We start from the raw sequence: 26,355 nt of genomic DNA, 5'->3' as shown, positions 1-26,355 counted from the left end.
TCTATGAAAAAAAAAATTCTAGTTTTGCCATTAGCAGAGATAGTATTATAAATTCCCTAGAAGTTGGAACAAAAAAGATGGAATATTCCTCGAAGTCAACACACAGCAAAACTGGATTCAAACTTGACACAATTTTCCAAGGACTTACTGACGAATTTTCCGACCATATATCAAGAAATTATTTTCCTCCAATAACTTTTGAACAAATCTTTTATCTTTTGTATGTCATTGGAAAACTATCGGAGAATTGCAACTTTTGTCTTGTAGGCAAAGACATTGTCATACAAAAACAAGGAGAAAACATCTGAAAACAACTCTCAGCAGAAGATTTCACGTTCTTAATAATACTACCATCAGATCCATCACCAAGCTTGATCACTTTAGCATTGTTTATATCTTCCTCATCTGTGAAATAAATGGAATTCTCCAAACATCCATAATACTCTCTGGCAAGACATTACAAAGAAATAAATATTTGTTGCCATAACAAGAGTCATTTTAAAACTGTTAACTTTGATTTTTTTAATTTAATATAAAAACAAAATTTTCCATCTTCATCTCTAAAAATAAAAATATAGATATCAGAGTCGTTTTTGTTTTCTAAAACAATGAAATTATCCTCGATCATCTTGGAGATTTGATCTTTTTCTTGAAAATGATCTTTATTGCTAGTTATAAGATACTGATATTGGAGATACTGGAACTCATCTAAAATTTTAGGATCAAATACCCAAATCACAGCAATTATCTAACCATTATCTCATATGATGTCATTGTTTGAAAGTCAAACATCTTTTAAACTCCGAAATCCTAGGCAAAGACCAAACTCATAGATTCATTATTAGTAAAATAATATTCAATTTTTAAAAAATATGTTTTAAAAAAAAACAAAATCTAAATAAACCACCATTCAAGTTTTTTTTTTAAACTAAAATCTACAGCAAAATAAAAAAAACCAAAAACTTGAAAATCGAAAACCTAAAGTCAAAAATAATTTAAAAAAAATATCTAAAAATTACACAAACATTCATGACGAATTATTCTAACTTTCCAAAATCTACGTTTGTTAATGAATTTTTTTATATCCTTTTGGATGTCCCATGTGCGAAAAGGGTGGTACTTTGATAATGGAGGTGAACGATAAGATGTATAATCACACTTGAAAATGTAATTTGAAGGACACTCCTAATAGAATTCATGCGTCTTGAAAATGATAAGCTAAAAAAATAAAATTTTGTTGGAATTTACTTTGATTTATGATAGGTGGCTGTCATTCTAACTTGTGTTTTGCTTAATTACAAGGATTCTGATTTGCGTATTATTAAATTATAGTCACCCATACTACAGTATAGTGCCATCTACCATTATCGTGTTTGTCGATGGTGATTTATTAGTGAACAGAAAACATTGTATACCACACAAGATGTGTAAGAAGAAAATATAACAAAAGAGGGAATTCTTGCTCTTGCTTTTCTCAAGTTCTGTTTGTTGGTTTTTGTTTAAACTCCTAACTGAATGCCACTCAACAGAAAGAAGAAAAGAAAGAATGAAGCAGCGGAGAAAGTGAACTAGATGAAAGAGAATAGAGAGTTTGGTCAGTATCTGGCCACAAGTAATCATATATTCTTCTGCGCTATCCGTTTTTGCTATGAATTTGTTGATGATAAAGCTCCATAAGCTTGAAATTCATGGCATTATTTTTGGAAATCACGTTTGCTTTGTAAACTCGAGAAAGTCTGAATGCATCAGCTCTCTAGCTAGTTAAGAATGAAAGATTTGGACTTGTGTTTGTCTAATCTCTAATTGACCAAATATATATAATTGTTGTATTTGTGATCGAAATGGATTGTTGGCATTGATAGATGTCACTATAACTACTCAAATCATTGTGGTAAGAGTCTGTTAGTAGAAACTTGTTTGATTTTTAGTGGTTATGATGAATCCATAAGGAACAAACGATATAGTCTCATGTTCATCCGTGTGATTCTTATAAATTTATAGTGTTATTTTTTTTTATCTCTAGTATATTCAACTTTTAAATACTACTGTGTTTGCATTATAATTTCAGGATTAAACGCATCAATATATTAGGGAAGTGTAGCTCTGACTTTAAATGTGATTTGCTTCAGATTTCTCTATCCTTCAAATCCTAAAGAATCCTAGTGTAGTAAACTCATAGCTCTTGAAGAAATTGATATAATTCCTCAATTTTTTTTATTGTTTTCAAAAATCGAATATATAAAAAAGTTCTTACAATCTAGATAAAGATATTTAATGGATATGCGGCATGTGCCCAATATTACTCACTCTGCATGATTTGATTTTGGTAATCGGACTAGTTAGCTGTACGTGTGGATAAGGAAAAACAATGAAAGGTTCGATTCAATAACGTGTCAGTAAACCATTGGCTGACAACAAAAAGGTTATTTGCTCTCTGCCACGTTGTAAAATAACCAACTTGTGTTTTTTGGAGGATCTAAATCAAAGTCTGCCTTTTGCCACGTCGGATTTTGTGGTGGCCTCAATCATATCTGCGCATAGATTTCAGCAAAAGGTGCATGTCTTTCTCTTGGTCGATCTAATCGCCACCCTCCACGTGTTGAACTGTGATCGCATTCTAACTTTTGCTCGTTGATTTTTTATTTTCTTATCTGAGCATTGGTTTTAAAATTTAAATGGTAACAATATGGGGGAAGAGCTAACGAAATTTATAGAAGCTTTTGCTGATAATTGACATCTATCTGTTTCAAACGTTTTTTTAGGATAATTTGTTGAAAGATGTGATAGAAGAGAAACCAAAGAAAGGAAAAGTTGTAGAAACTAAAAACCAAAAAGTACTACAGGCTTTTTACTTCTTTGCAAAATAAGGGAAAAATTCAAATGGTCCTTTTTCAAAGAAGAAATGTCAGTTGGAAGCCCAATTAATAAGTTCATTTATAGAATGAACAAATGACAATATTCCCTAAAATAACGTGAAAGGATGAATTTCTTCAAATTTGTGTACTCCAAAAATTCGTTGAATTTCCCATTTGAGTATAGGTTAGTGTTTGAGTTTAATGTTTTGAATAGTTGCACAACAAAAATATTTTGATAAGAATTATAAAAGATTTTTGTTTTCACGATAGATTAAAAAAAATGTATGTTTTCAATAATGCTCCCAATTTTCAAGTGCAAACAGAGACTTTTTACACACTTTCAGCTTTTTTCGTTTGTAACGTAAATTTTTATAATATATGTAATTTCTATCAGACATTTTTTTGTTGGGTCAAAATAAATGTCTTTCCATGTTGGTCATCAAAGAAATCTATTCTAACTTGGAAACTCTGTAGGATAAATGTTTTATTTTTAGATGAATTCGTTATTTGAAAAACTTTTTAGATTTTTTAGATAAGAGCATAATTATCTAAAAAGAAGAGAAATATCAAACGTGTTTGCTCAGTTATTCTTCTGTTTTCTTTATCTGAATATATGCATTTGTACTTTCCGATCTAGCGTTTTTGAAATAGGATTTTTTTCTTTATCAAAAAAAGAGAGGATTTTTTAAAAGAAAAAACAAATAGATAAGAATTTATGTGAATATAAGCCAGCTTTGTGTTTAAGCCTTGCCTTTACACATCAGCTGGCAAAATGTGGACACTGCATCCCCTTGGGAGCTACATCAAAAACAACACTCTTTCTATTTTTTTATTTTTTTTGGGATGATCATCTTTTTTTTTTTACGTAGCCTCTTTCTTCTTTTGCTTAACCATATAATTCGGATAATGGATTTTTATTTTCTTCCGATGAAACAACAATTTGATTACTTTGCGATTCACTATTTGCTTTAAAGAAATCAATACAACTAAAGTAGTAAAAAAGAGGATCTCTTCGGTAATGAAACAAGATTTTTCATCAACTGTGAGATAAACATATGGATTTGCTTTGGTAAAAAAAACATATGGATTTACATATTTTTATTTCAGGTATATCTTACACCTATAAAAAGTACATTACATGTATAATTATTCTTTAGTGTTACAAACACACGGGATAAGAAAAAAGATAGATATGAGAAACCTTAACTTCTATCAAAAGTCAAATATGGGTTAAGTCCTTCAAAGTTAAAACCCTAATTTTCTACTTTGTTACTCTGTTATACCAATGGCTCTGAACAATTCAAATATTTTCCACATAACCAAATGTTCGCTTCCTCACTGAGCGTATAGTATAGTCCATATATCATCCTTAAGGCCCATTTAAAAATTCAAGCCTTCTCTAGTTTTCTTAAACACTCAATGTTTGGTGATTTGGTAAACGTACCTGAAGGACTTGTTTGCGCTAGTCGAGAATATTCTTCTAAAATCAAATCGAATATACTTTTTAGAAAATGTAGACTTGCATGTAAAATTGTATACCAACTGAAGTCTTTCTTACTTTTTTGTTTTTTGTACTTTATTTATATTCCAAGTGTACACCAGAATAAGAAACAACATTCCTGGGTGTTCCTAGAAACAATTTGAACACTATTTATATATCTATTATCCTGAAATACTCTATATTCTTTAATCGCAATTAGTATATCATATCAAAGTATAATCTTTGTAAAGGGTCGGCCCACAGGTAAGCCCGTGAAGCAATGGTTTCAGGGTAGTTAAAAGACATTAATTTTGGTGGCAGCAAAAAAACCCTAAATTTTTTTATAAGTATGTAAATAGGTTTATCCCACATCGATCAACTACAAAAAATGAGAAAGAAAAATTGCATATAAATAAGAGTCATTATCCATATTAAATATTTTTAAAAAAATCGATTCTGGCTTATAAAAATCGATTTTGGAATTCAAAAAATCGATTCTGGAATTCAAAAAATCGATTCTGGTTTTAAAAAATCGATTCTGAGCTTCAAAAATCGATTCCGAGCTTAAAAAAAATCGATCTTAAACTTAAAAAATTGATTTTAAGCAAAAAGTTGTTTATCCTCTAATTTCAAATTTCTTTTTTTTTTTAATTAAGGGCATCATTTTTACGGTACGGTTTAGGCGTCAAATCACTTTGGGCCGGCAAACCAATTTTTTTCCATAGTCAATTGGTTTTAGAGTAACTGTACTGAACCGATAAACGAAACTCGGTCGAACCCGAAACCGAATTAGAACCATTGGTCCACTTCAGCTCGACATAATTTTCTAAGTGTTCTCTTAGTTGGAGCTTTCCTCAAAGTCAAAAACGTATCCCTTGCAAATATCAATGACGAAAAGGAAAATGAAATGATAAATTTCAGTCCATTAATTTATTAATTATTATATTGGGAAACCTAGAGAGAGGGTGTGATGTGCATCATGTGATAAGCAAAGCCCACTATTGACTTTTAATAAATGTTGTTATTAACTTAATATACGAAAGGGAAACTTTCCAAGAACACAACTTTTCGCAATTGTGGTTGTTAACTTTGTCGACGTTGTGATATATTTTGACATTTTGCAGAAAAAGCAGTGCATGTATATGCCCAAAAAGCTTTCACTAAGTGGATTGTAATTAAAGAAACTGTTAATCTACTACAACGATGAAAATACATTTATGACCTATTCTCACGGTCTCTCCAGCCCATTCTCTTCTTTTGATCAGTCCATAATTTAGCAATAGGTTTTCTTCAGACATCGATCAGAGAGGAGATCTAAGTTCGAAATATGTGAATGTTTTAGTTCTTAATATATATAAACTAGGCGCTTACCCGCACCGGGATGAAAGTTAATCTTAATTTTGTTTATTAGAATATGTGAGTGTTTGTATATAAATTTAATTACAACAACATTTTATCAAATTTTAATATTTAGTTTAATATTTTTCGGTTTAATTATACAGCTCGATAAAACTATATTAAACTACATAATTATCCGAGACTTCATTTTGTAAAAGATGTTTAAAATTTTCAAAAAGTTGTATATAAAGAATAATTAAGCGGTATGATGAATTAGCCACTATAGAAGCCAAAATCGTGAAGTGATCAATAAACATCATTTAGAGTTAGTGCCATGACTTTGACAAGCATGTATCGATGTGCACTTACATATATTCTAACTTTATTTAAATGGATTACTAAGAGTCTAAGATATACTTTGTCAACATGATCAAACAATTGAAAATATTTTACAATTCTGTCTGTGCTTAGCTATCTTCCATTATAGACTTATTGTGATTTCCATTAAAGATGTAGTTAGTATCTTCGAAAAGTAAGCAAAGTTTGATATTCACATAGTTTTGCTTTATTGGTCGTATTGCGAGTTTTTATTTCTATTATGTGTAAATATTTGATAATCAACAGATTCAGACGGTGAATGAAAATTGTGGAGATAAAAAATGGATCTACATATACAAGCTTACATACCTATATATAATGTAATGTATTCACTTTTAAATAGTGGATTAATTTTTATTTTGACGAGATTACATTAATATTAAATAAGAAATGTTAATTTCTATTATCATGTGTAAACATTATTAAAAATTCCTTTTTAAGGAAGAATTTTCTTTTTCTTGTAATTACATCACCCGATAAAATATAGTTTGACTCATTTCACATTCAAGAAACTTTAATATAGAGTAATGTAGAGCTTAATGATGTTATTACTTTTTTTGTTTGGTAAAAATTATGTTACTACTTTTTTCCGTTAAATTCCTAAAATAAAATTTCTCGAATGCAGCACAATATCGAACCATGTTATAATTAGTATAAGCAAATTATATAACAAAGCACTTTCTTAAAGCACAATTAGACACAAAGCTTCCCTTGACTTAACCCATTTGTCAGTGACTAAATAAACAGTCACGCGTAATTAAGTAGGCATCCCCATAAATGGCTCCCACAACTCGACCACTTTAACCAGCATCGATCATTTCTCTAGATGTTTCTAATTTGATCATATACATATGCAAATAGTTCATACTTGGACGAAGAGCACCTACAATTAAAATCAAAACTATGAATTAGAACAAACAATCAAATTAGGATTTTTGCTTATGTATGATCGAGTAACAAACATTTTTTCATATATAGTGTGACTATTGTCAATTTATTTAATATTATATAGAACTATAAAAAACTGCAACACATATGGAAAAGTGAAAACGCGTCGAATTCTTGTTTTTTCGTGTTTGTTCTTTTAAGTATAGACATTTTGGTAACTGGATCCAAAAAAAAAGGATTTTAAACTTCCATATTTGAATTAATTTTCTGAATTTAATGATTAAAAAAAGTCCACTCCACCATGAGTACTATGATAATAAAATGTGCAAATTGGAAGAAGAGAACTATAAAAGAAACCATTGCAAAGACAAAACTCAAAGCAAGTTCTGGGAAAAAGAGAGAGACAAAACCCACAACAAAATTAATACATTTTTTCTTGTCATACATTATCATCGTCAAATGGCCAACAAAGCTCTCTTCCAACTCCTCATGATCTTCTTCTTCACTCTATCTCACTTCTTCTTCTTCCCTATCAATGCTTCGAGTACGATCTTCATCTCTTAATTCTTTATCTTTATGTTGATATATTTTTTCATCAAATGATGTTGTAACTTATAGTATATCTCTTTCTTGTGTACGTATATGTAGGACTGGGGAGTTTGATGGAGAGGCCCGATCAAATAAACCTACCTCAACAAGATACACTATTGGTTGGTTCTCAAGTTGTGTTATGTCTTCTTGATAGGTTATAATTAGGTTTCATAATTTTTAAAAAATTTTTGGTTAGGATGTGAAGAAGGACGTAGAGGAAAGGATGGCGATGGAAGAGATAAACGATTATCCAGGTTCGGGTGCCAACAATCGCCACTTGCCACGTGGAAGAGGATGCGTCGATTGCTAATAGATAAAAATTTAAAGAAGAAGAATCAATTAATATAATTATAGTAGTCCATAAGTTTATGTTTGTGTAAGCTACGTCTAATTATAATTACTGACTATGAATCAAGTTAGTTAACATCGGTCTATAAACGATGAGTCTATATATAAAGTCTATAGACGATTAGACTTTATATATAGTTTATAGGGAGAAAAACATGTAGGTTTTTGTTTTTTAATGTAATGCAGTTGTTAAATCCAGAGACGCCGTGATTAAGGAAAGTTTATGCTTCAAAAACAAATTGCTCGTTAAATTGTTAAGGCATGATGAGTTCAAATCCAAGGATGCCGTGAATATGGCTTCTTATTTTTTCTTTTCATGATGAGTTCGAATTAATTTGGTTCAAATGGTTACATTTTTTTTTTGTTAAAATGGTTACATCTTTTTTTTTTTAAAAAAAGAAATCATGATCATAATTGTGTATCCTTTTTCTCAACTGATCACTGAAATGAAACCAAAGAGGCAAAGTAACAAAAACTTAAAAAACATAGAGACTCACATGAAAAACATAACAACAAACAACTAGGGATAGAAAAAGGAGAAGGTCATCAAATCTTAAAGTTTTAGTTTCATTTAACACTTGATTATGAAACGATCCTAAATTTTTTTTTATCCATTTCAAATTACTATTTCACAATCGTCCAAACAATAAAATTTGTCTGAAACTTTCACCAAATAAAATTCACATATTTTAAAATCCCTAAAAAAGTAGTGGATATTTTTTTTCCAAAAGAATCTGATGAGGAGACCAGTCCCAAGAGTTAAGGATTGCTTCCATTGTCATAGCATTATCGAAAAAACGACTTCTACTTTAAGAAATGGACATTTCTCCAACCATTTTAATGTCCATGGTATACACCGTAACTCTATAGTTAGACAACACAAAGTCGTGGTAAAAACATTTCTGCTATGAATTCGCACTTGATCAGAATGATCTCTTAGAATATATGCTTTACCAACAAATTATGGATGACGCGTTCACCTATGATACGAAGCATTAGAGCATCTCCATCTCTAAACCTTTTATGAGGTTCTTAACATTTTTAAAATAACGTGGTGGGATCCATTTGCTTTTTCCACACCAATCATAAGACACGAAAATAAAGTGGTGGTGTCTATTTGCTTTTCTCCTCACTTTTCACTCCATTCTGCTATGAATTCGCATTTGATCAGTAAGAACCCCTTAAGAATGAAGTTATTAAATAAAAAATTTAAGAGTTGAGTTCTTAGACTTTTATTCATTTTACATTTATTTTTAATACTCAAAAGCACTAAAAATCCCTTGAGTTCAGGGATGAAGATAGTCTTAGTAATATACTTCATAACTCATCCGATCGATTTTTATCCACTTACTTTATATATAATTTTTATAAACAAATTATATTAGGTAACTCTTACTCTTGTTTGTTTCCCTTTCTATTGGGGCCACGTTTCCTTTTTTTTTTTTTTGTTAACTCGGAGGTAAATCTCAAATTCTTTAGGCCTAGACTAATATATGTTAGATCCATCATCCTTTTCATGTAAGCCCACATCCTTTTCATGTAAGAGTTGCAGATTCGCAGCTTACAGGGTTGGGTGACCAAAAAGTTAATGTGACAATTCTGCATCCGAAGAGATTCGATCCCTGGCCTAAACCCATAAAGTCGAATCTTCTATAGAAAGGGAAACACCCCACTACAACCTCTTTGTTATCTTTTTAGTTTTGTTGTGCTGCATCTTTGTTTTTCTGTCACGTCTCCCTTTGTCGGGTATATTTCTGAGTTTTTTTTCGTTTTTTAGTTCTTTGTATAGTAAAACGCATTTTACCTTTATATCTTTATTTTGTATTATATAATGAAAAATTCAGATGAAAAAACAAAGCTAACTCAACCAAAAAGAAGGGAGGTTTTGTCAACCAAAAATAAAAATAAAAATTAAATGAAGAAAAAATATTCATCACTTTCAATAGAAAGAAAAAATGATGAGATGGGGAAGGAAATAGGGTTTTGACGCTGCGTTTGGCTGTCGCACGGACACTACAAAAAGACGCAATCACCTCTTGGCGGATTCAACGAGACAGCCAACCAAACTAAACCAAACAAACCCATCTCGAATTTCTTTATTTATTATTCTTATTTTCAAATCTATATATATATATATATATATATATTTTTTTTTTTTTAATAATAACATCGTCACCTAATCTCATTTGTCTCTCTCTGTCACTCACTCGAGCCTTCGAAAGCCTGCGAGCATTAACAATATCGAAACACAACTCCTCAAGCGTCTCTCTCTCGCGTCTTGAGCTTTCTCAAAGGGTAGGATTCTCAATATCGCATCTTTGTTCAATTTCAGGATTCTTTTTTTTTTTTTTTTTTTTTCTGTTCTATAACGATTTGATTCTCGATTGTATTCATCTCTGTAACTCTGGATTTCCATTCTTAGATTTACGAATTACCTCCTCTGAATCTTGTATTAGAACTGATTCTCCCTCGAAAATATTATGGCTTCGATCTGGGTTTTACATCTCTCGTGGATTCATTAGGGTTTCTCCTTCTTCAATCAATTGTTTATTCACTGATATGAATTAGTCTTCCTCAAATTTCCCGTAAAAAGTTTTGATTTTTGTGAAAACAGGGGAAAACTGAAAAACAATGGCAGCAACAGCAACTTCTTCGTTTTCGATTGTTTCTCACTCGTCTAGATCCAGCTCCTTACCACAGTCGAGGATACAAGCTGTGAAATTTAACTCAACCCCTAGTTTGAGATCAACATCTCTGATCTCTGGATCTGATTCCTCTGCCTTCAGCAAAGCTATGCGCGGTTCTGTAATGAAATCACAAACATCTGACAAGTCCCCGTATGGTTTCAAGATCAACGCTTCATACAAAGTGGCTGTTCTTGGAGCTGCAGGAGGGATTGGTCAGCCTTTGTCGCTTCTCATCAAAATGTCTCCTTTAGTCTCTACGCTTCACCTTTACGATATCGCCAATGTCAAGGGAGTCGCTGCTGATTTGAGTCACTGCAACACACCTTCTCAGGTTCGTGACTTCACTGGACCCTCTGAGTTAGCTGAGTGTTTGAAAGATGTCAACGTTGTGGTTATCCCTGCTGGTGTGCCGAGAAAGCCTGGTATGACCCGAGACGATCTCTTCAACATCAATGCCGGTATTGTCAAGACACTTGTTGAAGCTGTTGCTGATAACTGTCCTAATGCCTTTATCCACATTATCAGCAACCCTGTTAACTCTACTGTACCAATCGCTGCTGAGGTGTTGAAAAAGAAAGGTGTTTATGATCCCAAGAAGCTTTTTGGTGTCACTACTTTGGATGTTGTGAGAGCAAACACTTTTGTTGCTCAGAGAAAGAATCTTAAGCTCATAGATGTTGATGTTCCGGTGATTGGTGGCCATGCTGGAATCACTATCCTGCCTCTTCTCTCGAAGACTAAACCATCTGTTAGTTTCACTGATGAAGAGATCCAAGAGCTGACTGTTAGGATACAGAACGCTGGTACTGAGGTTGTTGATGCTAAGGCTGGTGCTGGTTCAGCTACTTTGTCAATGGCGTATGCTGCTGCGAGATTTGTTGAGTCGTCTCTTCGTGCTCTTGATGGTGATGGAGATGTCTACGAGTGCTCGTTTGTGGAGTCGTCTCTGACGGATCTTCCTTTCTTTGCATCAAGGATCAAGCTTGGGAAGAATGGAGTTGAAGCTGTGATCGAGTCTGATCTCCAAGGGTTGACTGAGTATGAGCAGAAGGCGTTAGAGGCTCTTAAGACAGAACTGAAAGGCAGCATCGAGAAGGGTATTGCATTTGCAAACAAACCTGCTAACTAGATCTTGATTTCATCTGAAAAGACGTGCTTCATTCAAGCGGATAACTTTTTTCTTCTGATCATTTTGAGTTTTGTTTTTGAATCTTTTTTGCATCGGCGAGACATTTTCTTGTTGTAGAATAAAGAATGTATCAGCTTTCAGTTTGAAGATTTTGATACATGACATTAAAGCAGATTTTATGATCATTACATGACATCAAGATCCATCTTTAAGATGATGAAAATAGGATAGGGCTCTAACAATCATCATTACAGGAGCAAAACAGAGTAAGAGTATATAAATCATCATCACCAGAAGTCATTACAAGAACAAAACCCACCTTTAAAATGATGGAAACGGGAACGATCTCTGATTATCACGACACGATCATAAACATTAGATACAAACTTTGCAAAATTATGACAATCAACACAAGTTCTGAGATTCTTGGTCACTCTAATGGTTGTCCCTGGTGGAGTCACGAGAATCCCAAAGGCAATAGCTAGCTTCTCGCTATGGTATGTCAAAGCATTTCCCTTTTCTTCTTCCGAATCAAGATTGTGCAGTTCCGATGTGGTTTCCGCCGCATAACCAGCAATCTTCAGCTGCTGATTGATCTCCGCCAGAGTTTCATAAATTTCTTCCTTTCTCGGATGCAAAACATCGTCGACAATAAACTCATGAACGCTTCCTTGTAGCTCGATTGCACTGCATCCAGGTTTGGTATGGATCTTTCTCTCCTTCATCAACGAACGTAGTTCAGTCACTTTCTCCCATTTCCCAACCGAAGAGTATGTGTTGAGTAACAGAATGTAATCTCCAGCTTCTTCGGCTTTGAGTTCGATAAGATGAGAGATCACACGTTCCCCAAGCTCCACATTTCCTTGGACTCTACAAGCCCCAAGCAGCGTACGCCATATGGTGGAGTCTGGCTTCATCTCCATCGATTGTACAAGACCGTAGGCTCTATCAAGTAGACGTGCACGTCCCAAGAGGTCAACGATGCAACCATAGTGATGTAAATTCGGCTTCATCCCAAACTCGCCGCTTCTTAGCCTATCGAAAAACATCATCCCTTCATCGACCAACCCGGAATGGCTACACGCAGAGAGTAAACCTGTGAGTGTCTGTTCCTCTGGAGAGATTCCAAGCTTCAACATTTTGTTGAAAGCTTCAATGGCTTCTTTCCCGAATCCGTTCATGGCTAAGCCCGAGATCATAGCCGTCCATGAGACAACGTTTTTCTCACGCATACTCTTGAAGACCTCGTAAGCCTTGTCCATAGACCCGCATCGTGAGTACATGGAAACAAGAGTGTTGCTCAAGTTCAAAGCACCACCGAGCTTGTTTTGATCGATAAAGGCATGAACTCTTTCACCGAAATCCAACGCGCCTAAGCTGGAGCAAGCTTGTACAGCTAGTAAGCATGTTACACCGTCTGGTTTCACACACCCATCAACCTCGTTCACCATCTTATCAAACAAAAACAGAGCGTCTCGCGTGCGTTTGTTCCGCAAGAAACAAGAAATCAGGACGTTCCAAGAAACGGTATCTCTCTTGGGAATTTCGTCGAACACTTTACATGCGTAATTGCTGTTTTCGCATGTGGAGTAGAGATCCATCAGAGTCGTCAAGAGAAGACTATCCGACAGAAACCCGTCGCTGATAATCTTCCCGTGAATCTGCAAACCACCGAGAAAGTCGCCTGATTTGATGCAACACTTGAGTGCGAAAGACGACGAGAGCGGGTTTGCGGGACGAGAGCTTCTCCGTCGTCTCAGAGCTCGGAACAAGCGGAACCCTTCGACGGGGGTTTCGCTGACGGAGAAAGCTCTGATCATGGTGTTGCAGTGAGAGACAGTTGGGTTACTCCTCCGGGAGAAAACACGACGCGAGTAGTCGATGTCTCGGGGAACGAGAGAGAGAGCGAGGCGAGAGAGGAAATGGTGGAAAACGTCGGAGTTTCTGATCAATGAAGTGCGAAGCAAGATGGCGTGAATCTGCCGGAGATGTAGTTTCGCGGTGGAAGATACGATCAGAGAAATTAGGTGATCGTTACTGCTCCTCATGGACTTCAACATTTTTTCAAAAACGATGGAGGGCAAAAAAAAAAAAAAAAAAATCCTCTTGTCAACAATAGTTTAGCATCTTTCGTATTAGAAATTGACTAATTATATGATTGGCGAAAACTAAAAACGATTAATCTCATCTATGACAGTATTTTCGGCCTCCACCATTCTATAAACTCTAAAGCTTCATTGAATGAACGATGTACACTTGCAGTCGTCGTAATATCAGCAAGCAAACTTCTATCATAAATTGAATAGAAAGATGAAAAGAAACAAAAAGGATTCAAGAGAAGAATTTCTATTTCCCTAACCTAAATTGAAGAAACAAAGTTAAGTTTCTCCTTAACAAAAGAAAAGGAGCACACACAAATTCGGTCTTCTAAAATACATATTTATAGATCTTCAAATCTTTCTGATCGTCTTTAGAAATTTCTTTGAAAAGAGAATGAGTTGGGTTTGAAAATGGGTCAGTGGGCCGGAAAATGGGCTTGTCACAGGAAAGAACTCTCCTAAGCTGGTAAATGTTGGCTCACCGCGGGTGAGGGCTCTGAGGCGTAGCCAGAAGTGTGTTTACCGCGATCACGAGCTCATGGACCGTGGTGGTTAGCCTATGATGTCCAAACTTCATTCATTTTCTTGCTTTTTTGGCGAGATTGCAGAACATGTCTTCAGTAAATTGGAAATAACTTATGATCCAACAGTTGGATTGCGTCAAATATGGATATTGGAAATAACTTATGATCCAACTTCTGAGCTTAATCGGACGGTGGGAAAATCTCCATATGTTGCTATACTTCCGATGGACTGAAAATTGGTCAGATATGAATATTTCTCTAATTTGCATTGTTTTTGCTTAAGTAACTTAAAAAGAGTCTTGAAACTACAGATATAGAAAAACCATGTTAAAATCACTTGAAACTAGTTAAAACCTTTGAAATAGCATAAGAAAACACTAGTGAAAATGAGTACAAATACGGTGTTATCAACAATCAATGCTTCATACCATTTCAGGAAATCCACGGTGCTCTCCAATATATAGTAGTCGTTGAAGATCCACTGGTGTAGGTCTTCTTAGGTATTCATTACCAAACAAATATATTATTTCTTCAACAAAATATTCCAAACATGAGCAAGCCATAGATTCACCGAGTTGGAGGTATTCGACTACTACATCAGCTGCAGTGCCATATGCCAATAGACGAATTGCTACTGTACACTTTTAAAGTCCTGAGAGACCAGGCCTTCTGAGAGCATCTTTCTTCTGTTGGAAGATTCAAACTTCATTAGATAGACGATCAAAAATCTTCATGAACAATAGCTTATTCATTATAAAACGGTGTCAGAATATATTAGCAGGGTATGTTACAGCTTCATTGAAATAATCATTTTATAAACGTATATTGCCTTCTTCCTGATCTTTTTCGATAAAAGCTTGTTTTTTTTTCACTTTCTTGCCTCCTCATTTTATTGGTAATCAATAAACAGATTCTCAAAAGTTTGATCAAAGTATTGATCAAATTGTTGATCAAAAGTTTTATGAATTGATTCATCAAAAGGGTTATTTGAAGAAGAAGCCATATTTGGGTTTTGTTTGGTTTTTGTTTATATTTTGTTTGATCAAATGGTTGAACTAAAGAAGAAGAAGTAATCACATCTGAAGATAAATAAAAAAGAAAGGAGAATGAGAGAGCTTGATCAAACGCTTGAACTAAAATGTAGAGTTTAGTAACAATATAAATAAAAGAGTTTTCATACAATGTTTGTGGTGTCAAAGCAAGCAAATCAGTTTGTGGTCTGAAGTTATACATAGGAAAGAAATAAAACACAAAGAAAAATCCAAAAAAGATAATGTCAAACAAACACCAAACACCATTCCAAATAAACGACATGATCTTGTGACTTCTATTGGTCATTAGTGCCGACATCCAACACCTCAATAATACACAACTCCGCCCTGAAAAATAAACCAATAAACACCATCACCATCATAGAATAACCAACCGAACATGAACCAAAAACAAAAAAAAAATCCTATGTAAAACATATTTAACCATAAGAGAACCGTAATAGTCATTATGGGATCAAGGAACTCACATATGTTTCCTCGGTTTAAGCCTCATTCATTCATTCCTTTACTCTTAACTTCTATCTATCAACAACCCTCTCAACAAAATGCCTCTTGTGCAAAAGAGTAAGCGAGTAAATAAGCAAACAAGATCGTGACTCTTTCAAAGCAATTCATTAGAAGAACAAAAACAAGGAAAATAAAGTCTTAACTAAAGATGAAACATACATAGCTTTAACACAAACTAGGATTAAACAAGCAGTTGAGACATCCGATCACTACTTAGACACCAGGTGGCTGGTTGCTTCCTTGACCATCTTTGACAGTGTTCCTTTCTTGATACGATCTCTCTAAGAATATCACACTCTTGATCGGCTATGGTTGGTAAATCCTTGACTTCAAACGGATTCATAGAGAAGATGCTAAGGGGTGAGTTGAAACCTGAAGATCCATAGGCCCAAACTTGCGGTGAAAGACTTGAAACAAGGGGGTGACTAAGTTGACTGATTGGATCCGCGGAAAAAGGATGTTAAGGCGTGAGAACAAAGTTCCCGAAAATCTTTAAGCCGCTTTAACTACTTGAACGTCCCAATAAGACAATTGGGTGAAGGCTGCGTCAAGTGTAATGGACGACACTTGATAAACCGAAATAATCAATGGCTAACCACCAAGTAATAAGAAAAGTTCACAAAGAACAAAAGAGAGATTTCTCTATGAAATTTTATTGAAAAGTGAAGGAATAAGATCTGAGACCTCCACATCGTTTTTATAAGGGGTAGGAGTAGGCGAAAAGCCATACTCAGAAATTACAAAGAGTAATAAATAACTAAAACCGAAATAAATGAAGTCTTTGACTAAGGACTAAAATAGTTGAATGTCCCTTCGGCTAGCCTTTGACTGACCCTTGTACACCCAGTCAAAAATGACCTTTAAACTTCTTATCGAGCCTTACTGAATTTGGGCCGTGAATGGGATGTAAGCCATGACCTCGTTAAAACCCCACCCGGAAAATTCATTGTGACAAAACCAAATGTAAAGAAAAAGAGTACCATAACTTACACCGCAGCCAACCTCAGCAAGAACTCTGGTACGTGAGTATGGTTAAGGCATTGGGTATAAGCTGCTCTATTCTAATCCTAACTTCATTCAGCAAACTCCGAATAGCTCCAGCAAGCTTCCAGGACTTTGACTGCGTCACAGGATCCTCCAAAACGACTAAGGCTGATTCCAGAACCTCCACTTGTGCTTCCGATTCCATGATCACATCATGCCCCTCCTCTTGAATAAGACTTTTCCTCAAGTCTGGTCCATCTGGAACAAAGGGAATAATATCATCAATTTTGAAGATTAATTTTGTAAGCATTGTTGTTGATCCGCTCCAAGACTGTAAAGGGTCTGTCGATTTTGTGCAAGAGTTTAGACTTCTTTTCTTCAAGGAATCATTCATTTCTCAAGTAAATCCACACAAGGTCGTCCAATTCAAATATTTTCTCGCTCCGGCCTTTGTTTGCATGCTCCCAGTACTGCTCTGCCTTGTGTTCAATGTTCTGCTTTGTATTTTCGTTCATCTGCTTGACCAGCTCCGCCTTTTTCTTACCATCCATGCTTACACGCTCACTCAAGGGTAAACGTGTTAGGTCAAGAGGCGTAAGTGGATTAAAACCATAAACGAGCTGAAATGATGAGAATAAAGTCGTAGAATGCACATCATTATAAGCGAATTCTACATAAAGCAAGCAATCCTCCCATAACTTAATGTTCTTCCTAATCACAACACGCAAAATTGTGGAAAGAGTCATGTTGACCATTTCGGTCTGACCATCTGATTGCGGATGACAAGTAGTGGAAGCAAAGTTTTGTTTCTAACTTAGACCACAGAGTCTTCCAAAAGTAATTCAGAAACTTTGTATTCCTATCCGAGACTATGGTCCTAGGCATTCCATGCAGACGAACAATTTCTTTAAAGAACAAATTAGCAATGTTCGATGCATTGTCGGTCTTATGGAAATGTATGAGATAAGCCATTTTTGAAAACCTATCTACCACAACAAAGATCAAATCACTTCATTTCCTAGTCCTAGGCAGACCTAAAACAAAATCCATCAAAATGTCTGTCCATGGTTTGGTAGGGATGGGTAAAGGGGAATACATACCTTGATTTTGGCTTTTGGAGTTGGCAAACTTACAAGTTGTACATCGACCACAGATCCGTTCCACATCATGTTTTATATGAGGCCAAAAGAAATGATCTTGTACAATATGAAGGGTCTTGACCATGCCAAAATGTCCCATTAATCCCCCACTGTGTGCTTCCCTGACAAGAAGATCTCGTAAAAAAGTATTAGGGATGCACAAACGGTTCTCATAAAACAAAACCTTGTCATTTCGAAAATCTTTGCCATAGGCAAATTTTTCACAAGAGAAAAAAACTTCCTGAAAGTCTGGGTCGGTTGCAAAGCGTCCTTGATCATCTCAAATTCGAGGATCTTAGCATCAAGAGTTGAAATCAGTGCATATCGTCGGGACAAAGCATCAGCCACCACATTCTCTTTGCCCTGCTTGTACTAGATTACGTAAGGAAGCGTCTCTATGAACTTTATCCACCGAGCATTCCTCTTGTTCAGCTTTTGTTGTCCCTTGAGGTGTTTGAGGGATTGATGGTCGTTGTGGATCACAAATTTCCTTCGGCCAAAGATAGTGTTGCCAAGTCTAGAGTGCACAGACTAAGGCGTAGATCTCCTTATCATAAGTCAGGTAATTCAACGTGACTCCATCCAACTTCTCCCTGAAGTAAGCAATCAGCTTTTTTTCCTGCATCAGCACTGCTCCTATACCTACACCAGAAGCATCACATTCAATTTTGAAAGGTTTAAGGAAATCTGGTAAAACAAGGAGAGGGGTGTGAGTAAGCTTAAGTTTCAGGAGTTTGAATGCATCCTCCTGAGCTTGTTCCCATTTGAATCTCACGTCTTTTTTGATGACTTCGGTCAGTAGTGCGGCAATAGTGCTGAAGTTCCGAACAAACTGCCTATAAAACCGACTAAGCCGTGAAAGCTTCAGACTTCTCCTACCATCTTTGGACTCGGCCAATCTGGAATGACCTAATTGTTTTTCTCGTCCACCTGTATGTCCTGAGAACTCACCATAAACCTAAAAAGACCACGTTATCTGTACAAAAAGAGCATTTCTTAAAGTTGCCAAAAAGTCTTTCTTGCCTAAGCACCTCTAAACCTGTTACAAATGTACTACATGATCGTCTAAAGATTTGATTTAAATCAGAATATCATCAAAATATACAACATTAAAGATGCCTATAAACGACCTAAGGACATGGTTCATTAGACGCATGAAAGTGCTGGGTGCGTTAGTAAGACCGAATGGCATGACAAGCCACTCATACAGACCATGTTTGATTTTGAAAGCGGTTTTCCACTTATCACCGTCCTTCATCCGGATTTGTTGATGGCGCGGCAGTCTACGCACATCCTCCAGATCTCGTCTTTCTTGGGTACCAGTAAAACGAGCACAGCACATGGTTTCATGCTTTCTTGGATGTAGTATTTCTCCATAAGCTTGCCTACTTGCCTATGCAGCTCTTTAGTCTCCACTGGGTTGGTGCGGTATGCAGGACGGTTTGGTAGTGAAGCACCGGGTACAAAATCGATATGGTGTTTGATCTCTTAGATTGGTGGTAAGCCGCCTGGGTTACTCTTTGAAAACACATCTGTAAATTCCTGCAAAACAGAAAAAATGCTGCTCGGAAGTTCCAGCGCAGGGTCAGTAGCACTAGCTAAAGCTTCCTTGAAAATCAGCAAGACAAAAGGTTGTCTTGCAAGCATGCTAGATCTCACTCGGCCTTAAATATTAAAAGTGTCATCGTCGAATACTTGACGGCCTTCAGCCACATGCTCCTTGTCATCGTCGAATACTAGACTGGTACACTCCTCATCATCTGACACAATCTCGCTTTAGTCGAGTAAAATTATTGCCTGCTGGTTTGAACACTTGTTGGTGTAGTGTCCTTTGCATCGGCACTTAAAGCACTCAATATCTCTGCTTCTGACCAGATTAGCCTCAGTCTTGCCTTTGTAATCGGTTGTAGAACAAGTCAGATTTGGATCGGTCTTAAACTTGGCGTCGGATCGGTTGGGATAGTTCGGCTTGTCTCCGGGTGGTGAATTGGATCCGTACTGGGCAGTAATCTTTCTCTTCAACTGCTGTTCCACCAATACAGTCTTGTGGTACATGTTGGCCAGGTTCTGGTAGCTCTCTATCTCCATACAACCCTGAAAGTCCCGGGTCATACCGCTGAGAAACCGCGCCATAGTAGTATCTTCCAGCTCTTCCAAATCAGCCTTGACCCTAAGCCGCTCTATCTTCTAGTAATAGTCTTCAATGTTCTTGGTACCCTAAGTCAAGTGCCTTAGTTTATTGTGTAGTTTTCGGTTATAATGGCTTGGAATAATCCAACACCGCATCAGACCCACTATCTCATCCCAAGTCTCAACAGGTCAATCTCTGTTCCTTCTACGGTTGGTAAAGATCTGGTCCCACCAGTCAACTATATACCCATGAAACTCCGTGGCTGCCAAGTTGATTTTCTTCCTCTCCATAAAGTTTTGGCAACTGAACACGATCTCGATCTTCTTCTCCAACTCCAAATAAGCATTGGGATCGTTCTTTTGTAAAAGGGTGATATTCAGAGCTTCAAACCTCCAAGGTCATTGACGGGTCGGCTTCAGGCTGCATCGGGGTTGTTCCGTTCTTGTCTGCAGTATTGGTTGTTGCAGTATGGGTAATTCTGCTCGTGGCCGTGGTCTGACTCGTGGTTATGCCTGCGTCAATCTTCCCGGTTACGACGAGCGCCTCAATTGTTTTGGTGTCGGGTACGACTTCCTTCAGATGTGTGGCCGTCTGCGTAGAATGAATTATCGATGACTTCCTTCCGGCTGCGGTTTCTTCTCAGATGGTCCGGTTTCTCACGGTTCTGATTGCTTCTTTTTTCCCCATCTGATTGTCTCGGCTGAACTTCTAGCCGATCCATCCGCTGGCTCATCCATTCCATCATTTTGATTAGCTGGTTCAGTTTAGCGTTCATGGTCTCCTTAGGATTGATCTACCGGATGTAATTTCCATCACGAAACGTGTAGTATGAATACTCACCGTCGGTAGGATTAGATGACATAAAGATACCTCGCAAAAAGAACAAACAGTTAGTAAAAGACTCACAAGTGTTTCACTCACAGCACTCTTAAGGTCCTCACAACACTAGAAACTCTCTTCAGTTCTTGTAGAACTAAATCAAAAACTCGATTTAAGCCCAAACCAAAATAGAATATCAAGCGGATTATGAAGAAGGAAAATAGTAGATAGACAAAAAATAATTTCAAATTCAGCCAAATCTCTTTTTTTGATTTTTTTGATTTTTTTTATGGTCTCGGATATTACAAAAGAAAGAAAAGATAAGGCAGTATTTTGAGAGACTATGAAATGATAGATAATACCGATTTCAAAGGTTTGGCTCTGATACCACTTGATACGATCTCCCTAGGAATATCACACTCTTGATCGGCTATGGTTGGTAAATTTTTAACTCCAAACGGATTCACGAAGAAGATGCTAAGGGGTGGATTGAAAATCAAACATCTTTAGCCTTAAACTCGCGGTGAAAGGCTTGCAAAAAGGAGGTGACTAAGCTGACTGATTGGATTCACGGAAAAATGATGTTAAGGCGTGAGAGTTCCTGAATATCCTTAAGCTGCTTTAACTACTTGAACATCCCAACAAGACAACTAGGTGAAGGCTGCTTCAAGTGTAATGGATGATACTTGATAAATGGCTAACCACCAAATAATCAGAAAAATTCACAAAGGACAAAAGAGAGATTTCTCAAAGAAATTTTATTGAAAAGTGAATGAATGAGATCTGAGACCTCCACATCGTTTTTATTGGGGGAAGGATTAGGCGAAAAGTCATACTCGAAAAATTATAAAGAGTAATAAATAAGTAAGACCAAAATAAATGAAGTCTTTGACAAAGGACTAAAATAGTTGAATGTCCCTTCGACTGGCCTTTGACCGACCCTTGGAATCCTAGCCAAAAATGACCCTTAAACTTCTTACCGAGCCTTAATGAACATTGGCCGTGAATGGGATGGAAGCCATGATCTTGTTAAAATCCCACCCAGAAAATCCATTGAGACAAAACCAAGTGTAAAAAAAAAAAGAGTACCATGACTTACACTGCGGCCAACCTCAGCAAGAACTGTGGTACATGAGTATGGTTAAGACATTGTATGTAAGCTGGTCAGTTCCAAACTTAACTTCATGCAGCAAATTTTGAACAGTTCAGTAAGCTTCCGGGACTTTGACCGTGTCACAGGATCCTCTGGCACGACTAAGGCTGATTTCGGAACCTTCACTTGTGCTTCCGGTTCCGTGATCACATCATCCTTCTACTGCGACAAAACTTGATGAATGTGGAAAGTCGTCACAGCTTCTTCTTTTAGCCACTCCTTCAGTTTTATTTGCAGATACCTCACACCACTTCTGGTCATTCCGTAGCTCATTCCACACCTGGTCCAGAGTAAAGTTTTTCTTGTGTTCGTTGAAGAAGATCTCATGTGCGAGTATCATGACATCATTGTCATTATGTCCAGAAGCTCTCTATCTCCTTACGATCCTGCAAGTCCCGGGTCATACCACTGAGAAACTGCGCCATAGTAGCATTTTCCAGCTCTTCCACGTCAGCCTTGAGCATTAGCCGCTCCATCTCCCGGTAACAATCTTCAATGTTCTTGGTACCCTAAGTCAAGCACCTGAGTTTATTGTGTAGTTCCCGGTTGTAATGGTTTGGAACAAACCGTCGCCGCATCAGACCCACCATCTCATCCCAAGTCTCAACAGGTCGATCCCCGTTACGTCTACGATTGGTAATGATCTGGTCCCAGCAGTCAACTACATACCCATGAAACTCCGTGGCTGCCAAGTTGATTCCATGAAGTTTTGGCAACTGGACACGATCTCGATCTTCTTCTCCAACTCCAAGTAAGCATCAGGATCGTTCTTTCGTAAAAGGGTGAAATTCGGAGCTTCAAACCTCCAAGGTCATTGACGAGTCGGCTTCAGGCTGCATCGGGGTCATTCCGTTCTTGTCTGCAGTATTGGTCGTTTCCGTATGGGTAATTCTGCTCGTGGCCGTGGTCTGACCCGTGGTTAAGCCCGCGTCGATCTTTCTGGTCACGATGAGCGCCTCGATTGTATTGGTGTCGGGTACGACTTACTTCGGACGTGTGGTCATCTGCGTAGAATGGATTATCGATGAATTCCTTCTGGTTGCGATTTCTTCTCAGATGGTCCGGTTCCTCATGGTTCTGGTTGCTTCCTTTTCCCCATCTGATTTTCTCGGATGAACTTCTAGCCGATCCATCAGCTGGCTCATCCGTTCCATCAGTTCGGTTAGCTAGTTCAGTTTAGAGTTCGTGGTCTCCTTAGGATTGACCCACCGGATGTGATTTCCATCACAAAACGTGTAGTATGAATACTCGCCGTCGGTAAGGTCAAATGACATTAAGATACCTCGCCAAAAAAAAACAAACGGTTAGTAAAATACTCACAAGTGTTTCACTAAACACTCGGCACTCTTAAGGTCCTCACAACACTAGAAACTCTCCTCGGCTTATAGAACTAAATCGAAAACTCGATTTAAGCCCAAACCAAAACAGAATTTCAAGCGGATTATGAAGAATGAAAAGAGTAGATAGACAGAAAATAATTTCAAATTCAACTAGATCTCTTTTTTTCGATTTTTTTGATTTTTTTGATTTTTTTTCTGATATGGATCTGGGATATTACAAAAGAAAGAAAAGATAAGGCAGAATTTTGAGAGACTATAAAAGGATAGATAATACCAATTTTAAAGGTTTGGCTCTGATACAACTTGATACGATCTTCCTAGAAATATCACACTCTTGATCGGCTATGGTTGGTAAATCCTTAACTCCAAACGGATTTACGGAGAAGATGCTAAGGGGTGGGTTGAAACCCAAAGATCCTTAGGGCCAAACTCGCGGTGAAAGGCTTGAAACATGGGGGTAACTAAGCTGACTGATTGGATCCGCGAAAAAAGGATGTTAAGGCGTGAGAACAAAGTTCCCGAAAATCTTTAAGCCGCTTTAACTACTTGAACGTCCCAACAAGACAATTGGGTGAAGGCTGCGTCAAGTGTAATGGACGATACTTGATAAACCGAAATAATCAATGGCTAACCACCAAGTAATCAGAAAAGTTTACAAAGAACAAAAGAGAGATTTCTCTATAAAATTTTATTGAAAAGTGAATGAATGAGATTTGAGACCCCCACATCGTAAGGAGTAGGATCAGGTGAAAAGCCATACTCAAAAATTATAAAGAATAATAAATAACTAAGACCGAAATAAATGAAGTCTTTGACTAAGAACTAAAATAGTTGAATGTCCCTTCGACTGGTCTTTGACTGATCCTTGGACTCCCAGCCAAAAATGACCCTTAAACTTCTTAACGAGCCTTACTGAACATAGGCCGTGAATAGGATGTAAGCCATGACCTCGTTAAAACCTCACCCGAAAAATCCATTGGGACAAAACTGAGTGTAAAGAAAAAGAGTACCATGACTTACACCGTGGCCAACCTCAGCAAGAACTCTGGTACGTGAGTATGTTTAAGGCATTGGGTGTAAGCTAGTCCGTTCTAATCCTACCTTTATTAAGCAAACTCCGAACAGCTCCAGCAAGCTTCCGGGACTTTGACCACGTAACGGGACCCCCTGGCACGACTAAGGCTGATTCTGGAACTTCTACTTATGCTTCCGGTTCCATGATCACATCATTTTTCTACTGCGACAAAACTTGATGAATGTGGACCATCGTCGCACCTTCTCCTTTTAGCCACTCCTTCAGTTTTATTTGCAGATACCTCATTTGCAGATACCTCACACCACTTCTGGTCATTCCTTATCTCCTTCCACACATGGTCCAAAGTAAAGTTTTTCTTGTGGTCGTTGAAGAAGATCTCATGTGCGAGTTTGAAGACATCATTGTCATTATGTCCAGAAGCTCTCTCTCTTGTTGCAGCCTCGTAAGCTCCACAGAACTTGCACACCTAGTCATTAATTTTTTTGCCACCTTGCCTGACATGTGATTGCTTCTCTTCTTTCTCTTCCTGCAGCCTTCAGACTAGCAGCAAAGTTTGCTGTTATCCGTTTCTAGAATTCACCAGACTTATGCTTGTTGCCAACTACCGGGTTTTGACGTGTTTAGCCATGCGGATATGAGAAGGACATCATCTGTAGGCGTCCACATCCTTCTTTCTTTGCGCTCTGCAGGACTGTCTTCATGGTAGCTTGAAGCTTCGATGCATTGACTGTTGAAGAGAGAGATTTGACCTTGAGAAGAAAAGGGATCATAAAGGGGTTAAGTTGGAGGATATTGAGTATATGGATACGAAGAAGAAAAATTCATAGAGAAAAAAAGAGACGAATAGAAGAAGCAGATACAGAAGGTAAACGAAGGAGAGAGAGGAAGAGAAGAAAAGCCGGTGTTTATAGAAGAAAAAAAAATCATATAAGAAGCAGATAAAGAAGCTTATAACTATGGACTAGAAAATTTTCTAACAAGTAGATAGATAATTAATCTCCTATCTAACCATCAATGACCTATCTAGCACAGCTAAACCATTAATCTCGTACCTAACACAGCTAAACCCTAACCAGATATGCATTTATGACCTTGGAAAAGATGTGAAAAGATACCTCACAACTTGCAAATCAAAAATGGAATGCTTCTCGCTATTGATACTCCTCACAGCTGTGGCTTCGGTCTCCTTTACAAACCAATCAAAGCTCACAAGTTGCAAACAAAAACACAGATCGTTAGCAAACAATCATATGACATTCACCAACAAAAGACTCTCTATTAAACACACATCATTAGCAAACACGATTTTAAACAAACACACTACATTAGCAATGAGTCTTTAGCAAGCAAACAATTGAAGAACTTTCCTAGCAAGAAAATTACTCAAATTCAAGCAAACAATGAACGATATCCTTCAAATATATCAACCGTAGCTTGATACATAACAAACAAAAGAGCAAACAATTATATGGTACCTTGATAGAGAGCAACCAAAGGAGCAAACAAGCAATTACCCACAAACCATCATATATATCAATTGGATTACCCACAAACCATCACAAACCCTAAAATTCTAAACCAGAATACACAAATCGAATAAAGAGACAAACGAAAGAGCATAGGAGACACAACACATGCAGGTAAATTTTGTTTAGGATAAGCAAATCAATAAGAAAAAACAATTACAGAGCAAACGATGAGAAGAGAGAATACCTGATCGGAGAAAACGAAGGAAGACAACAGAGAAAGAATAACCGATGACAAGAGATCGGCGGACAGAATAGACAACAGACAACGGAGAAGAGATCATCAGCGGCAAAAAGACGGAGAAAAGGATTTGCAATCGGTGATTTTTGGTCGGAGAAAACTATGAGTTG

At 36.9% G+C, this 26,355-nt stretch overlaps 3 protein-coding genes and 1 long non-coding RNA gene across 4 annotated transcripts; 2 read left to right on the top strand and 2 right to left on the bottom strand.

The window, feature by feature from the left end:
• The first annotated feature begins 7,291 nt into the window (after positions 1–7,291).
• Positions 7,292–7,951, top strand: LOC18020880. The gene is made up of 3 exons (XM_006404309.2): positions 7,292–7,483; positions 7,588–7,649; positions 7,727–7,951. The coding sequence occupies exons 1-3, from the start codon at positions 7,399–7,401 to the stop codon at positions 7,838–7,840; spliced, it is 261 nt and encodes an 86-aa protein (XP_006404372.1). The 5' UTR covers positions 7,292–7,398; the 3' UTR covers positions 7,841–7,951.
• Positions 7,952–10,040: 2,089 nt separating this feature from the next.
• LOC18020879 (malate dehydrogenase, chloroplastic) lies at positions 10,041–11,893 on the top strand. Its single transcript, XM_006404307.2, has 2 exons — positions 10,041–10,173; positions 10,493–11,893. Exon 2 carries the CDS (start codon positions 10,510–10,512, stop codon positions 11,692–11,694), a length of 1,185 nt encoding a protein of 394 aa, XP_006404370.1. The 5' UTR covers positions 10,041–10,173; positions 10,493–10,509; the 3' UTR covers positions 11,695–11,893.
• A 68-nt stretch (positions 11,894–11,961) lies between these two features.
• On the bottom strand, positions 11,962–13,770 carry LOC18020878 (pentatricopeptide repeat-containing protein At3g47530). Its single transcript, XM_006404306.2, has one exon. The coding sequence runs from the start codon at positions 13,752–13,754 to the stop codon at positions 11,982–11,984; it is 1,773 nt and encodes a 590-aa protein (XP_006404369.1). The 5' UTR covers positions 13,755–13,770; the 3' UTR covers positions 11,962–11,981.
• Positions 13,771–24,133: 10,363 nt separating this feature from the next.
• Positions 24,134–26,355, bottom strand: LOC112087888. The gene is made up of 2 exons (XR_002900293.1): positions 25,594–26,355; positions 24,134–25,227 (listed from the first exon to the last, which is right to left on the bottom strand). It is a non-coding gene; the product is annotated as an uncharacterized LOC112087888 (long non-coding RNA).

Source organism: Eutrema salsugineum, unplaced genomic scaffold (assembly GCF_000478725.1).
Source record: "Eutrema salsugineum unplaced genomic scaffold, Eutsalg1_0 scaffold_16, whole genome shotgun sequence".
NCBI classification, from domain to species: Eukaryota; Viridiplantae; Streptophyta; class Magnoliopsida; order Brassicales; family Brassicaceae; genus Eutrema; species Eutrema salsugineum.
Note: the sequence above shows the minus strand (reverse complement) of the source record. Positions and strands in the feature narration are given on the sequence as shown.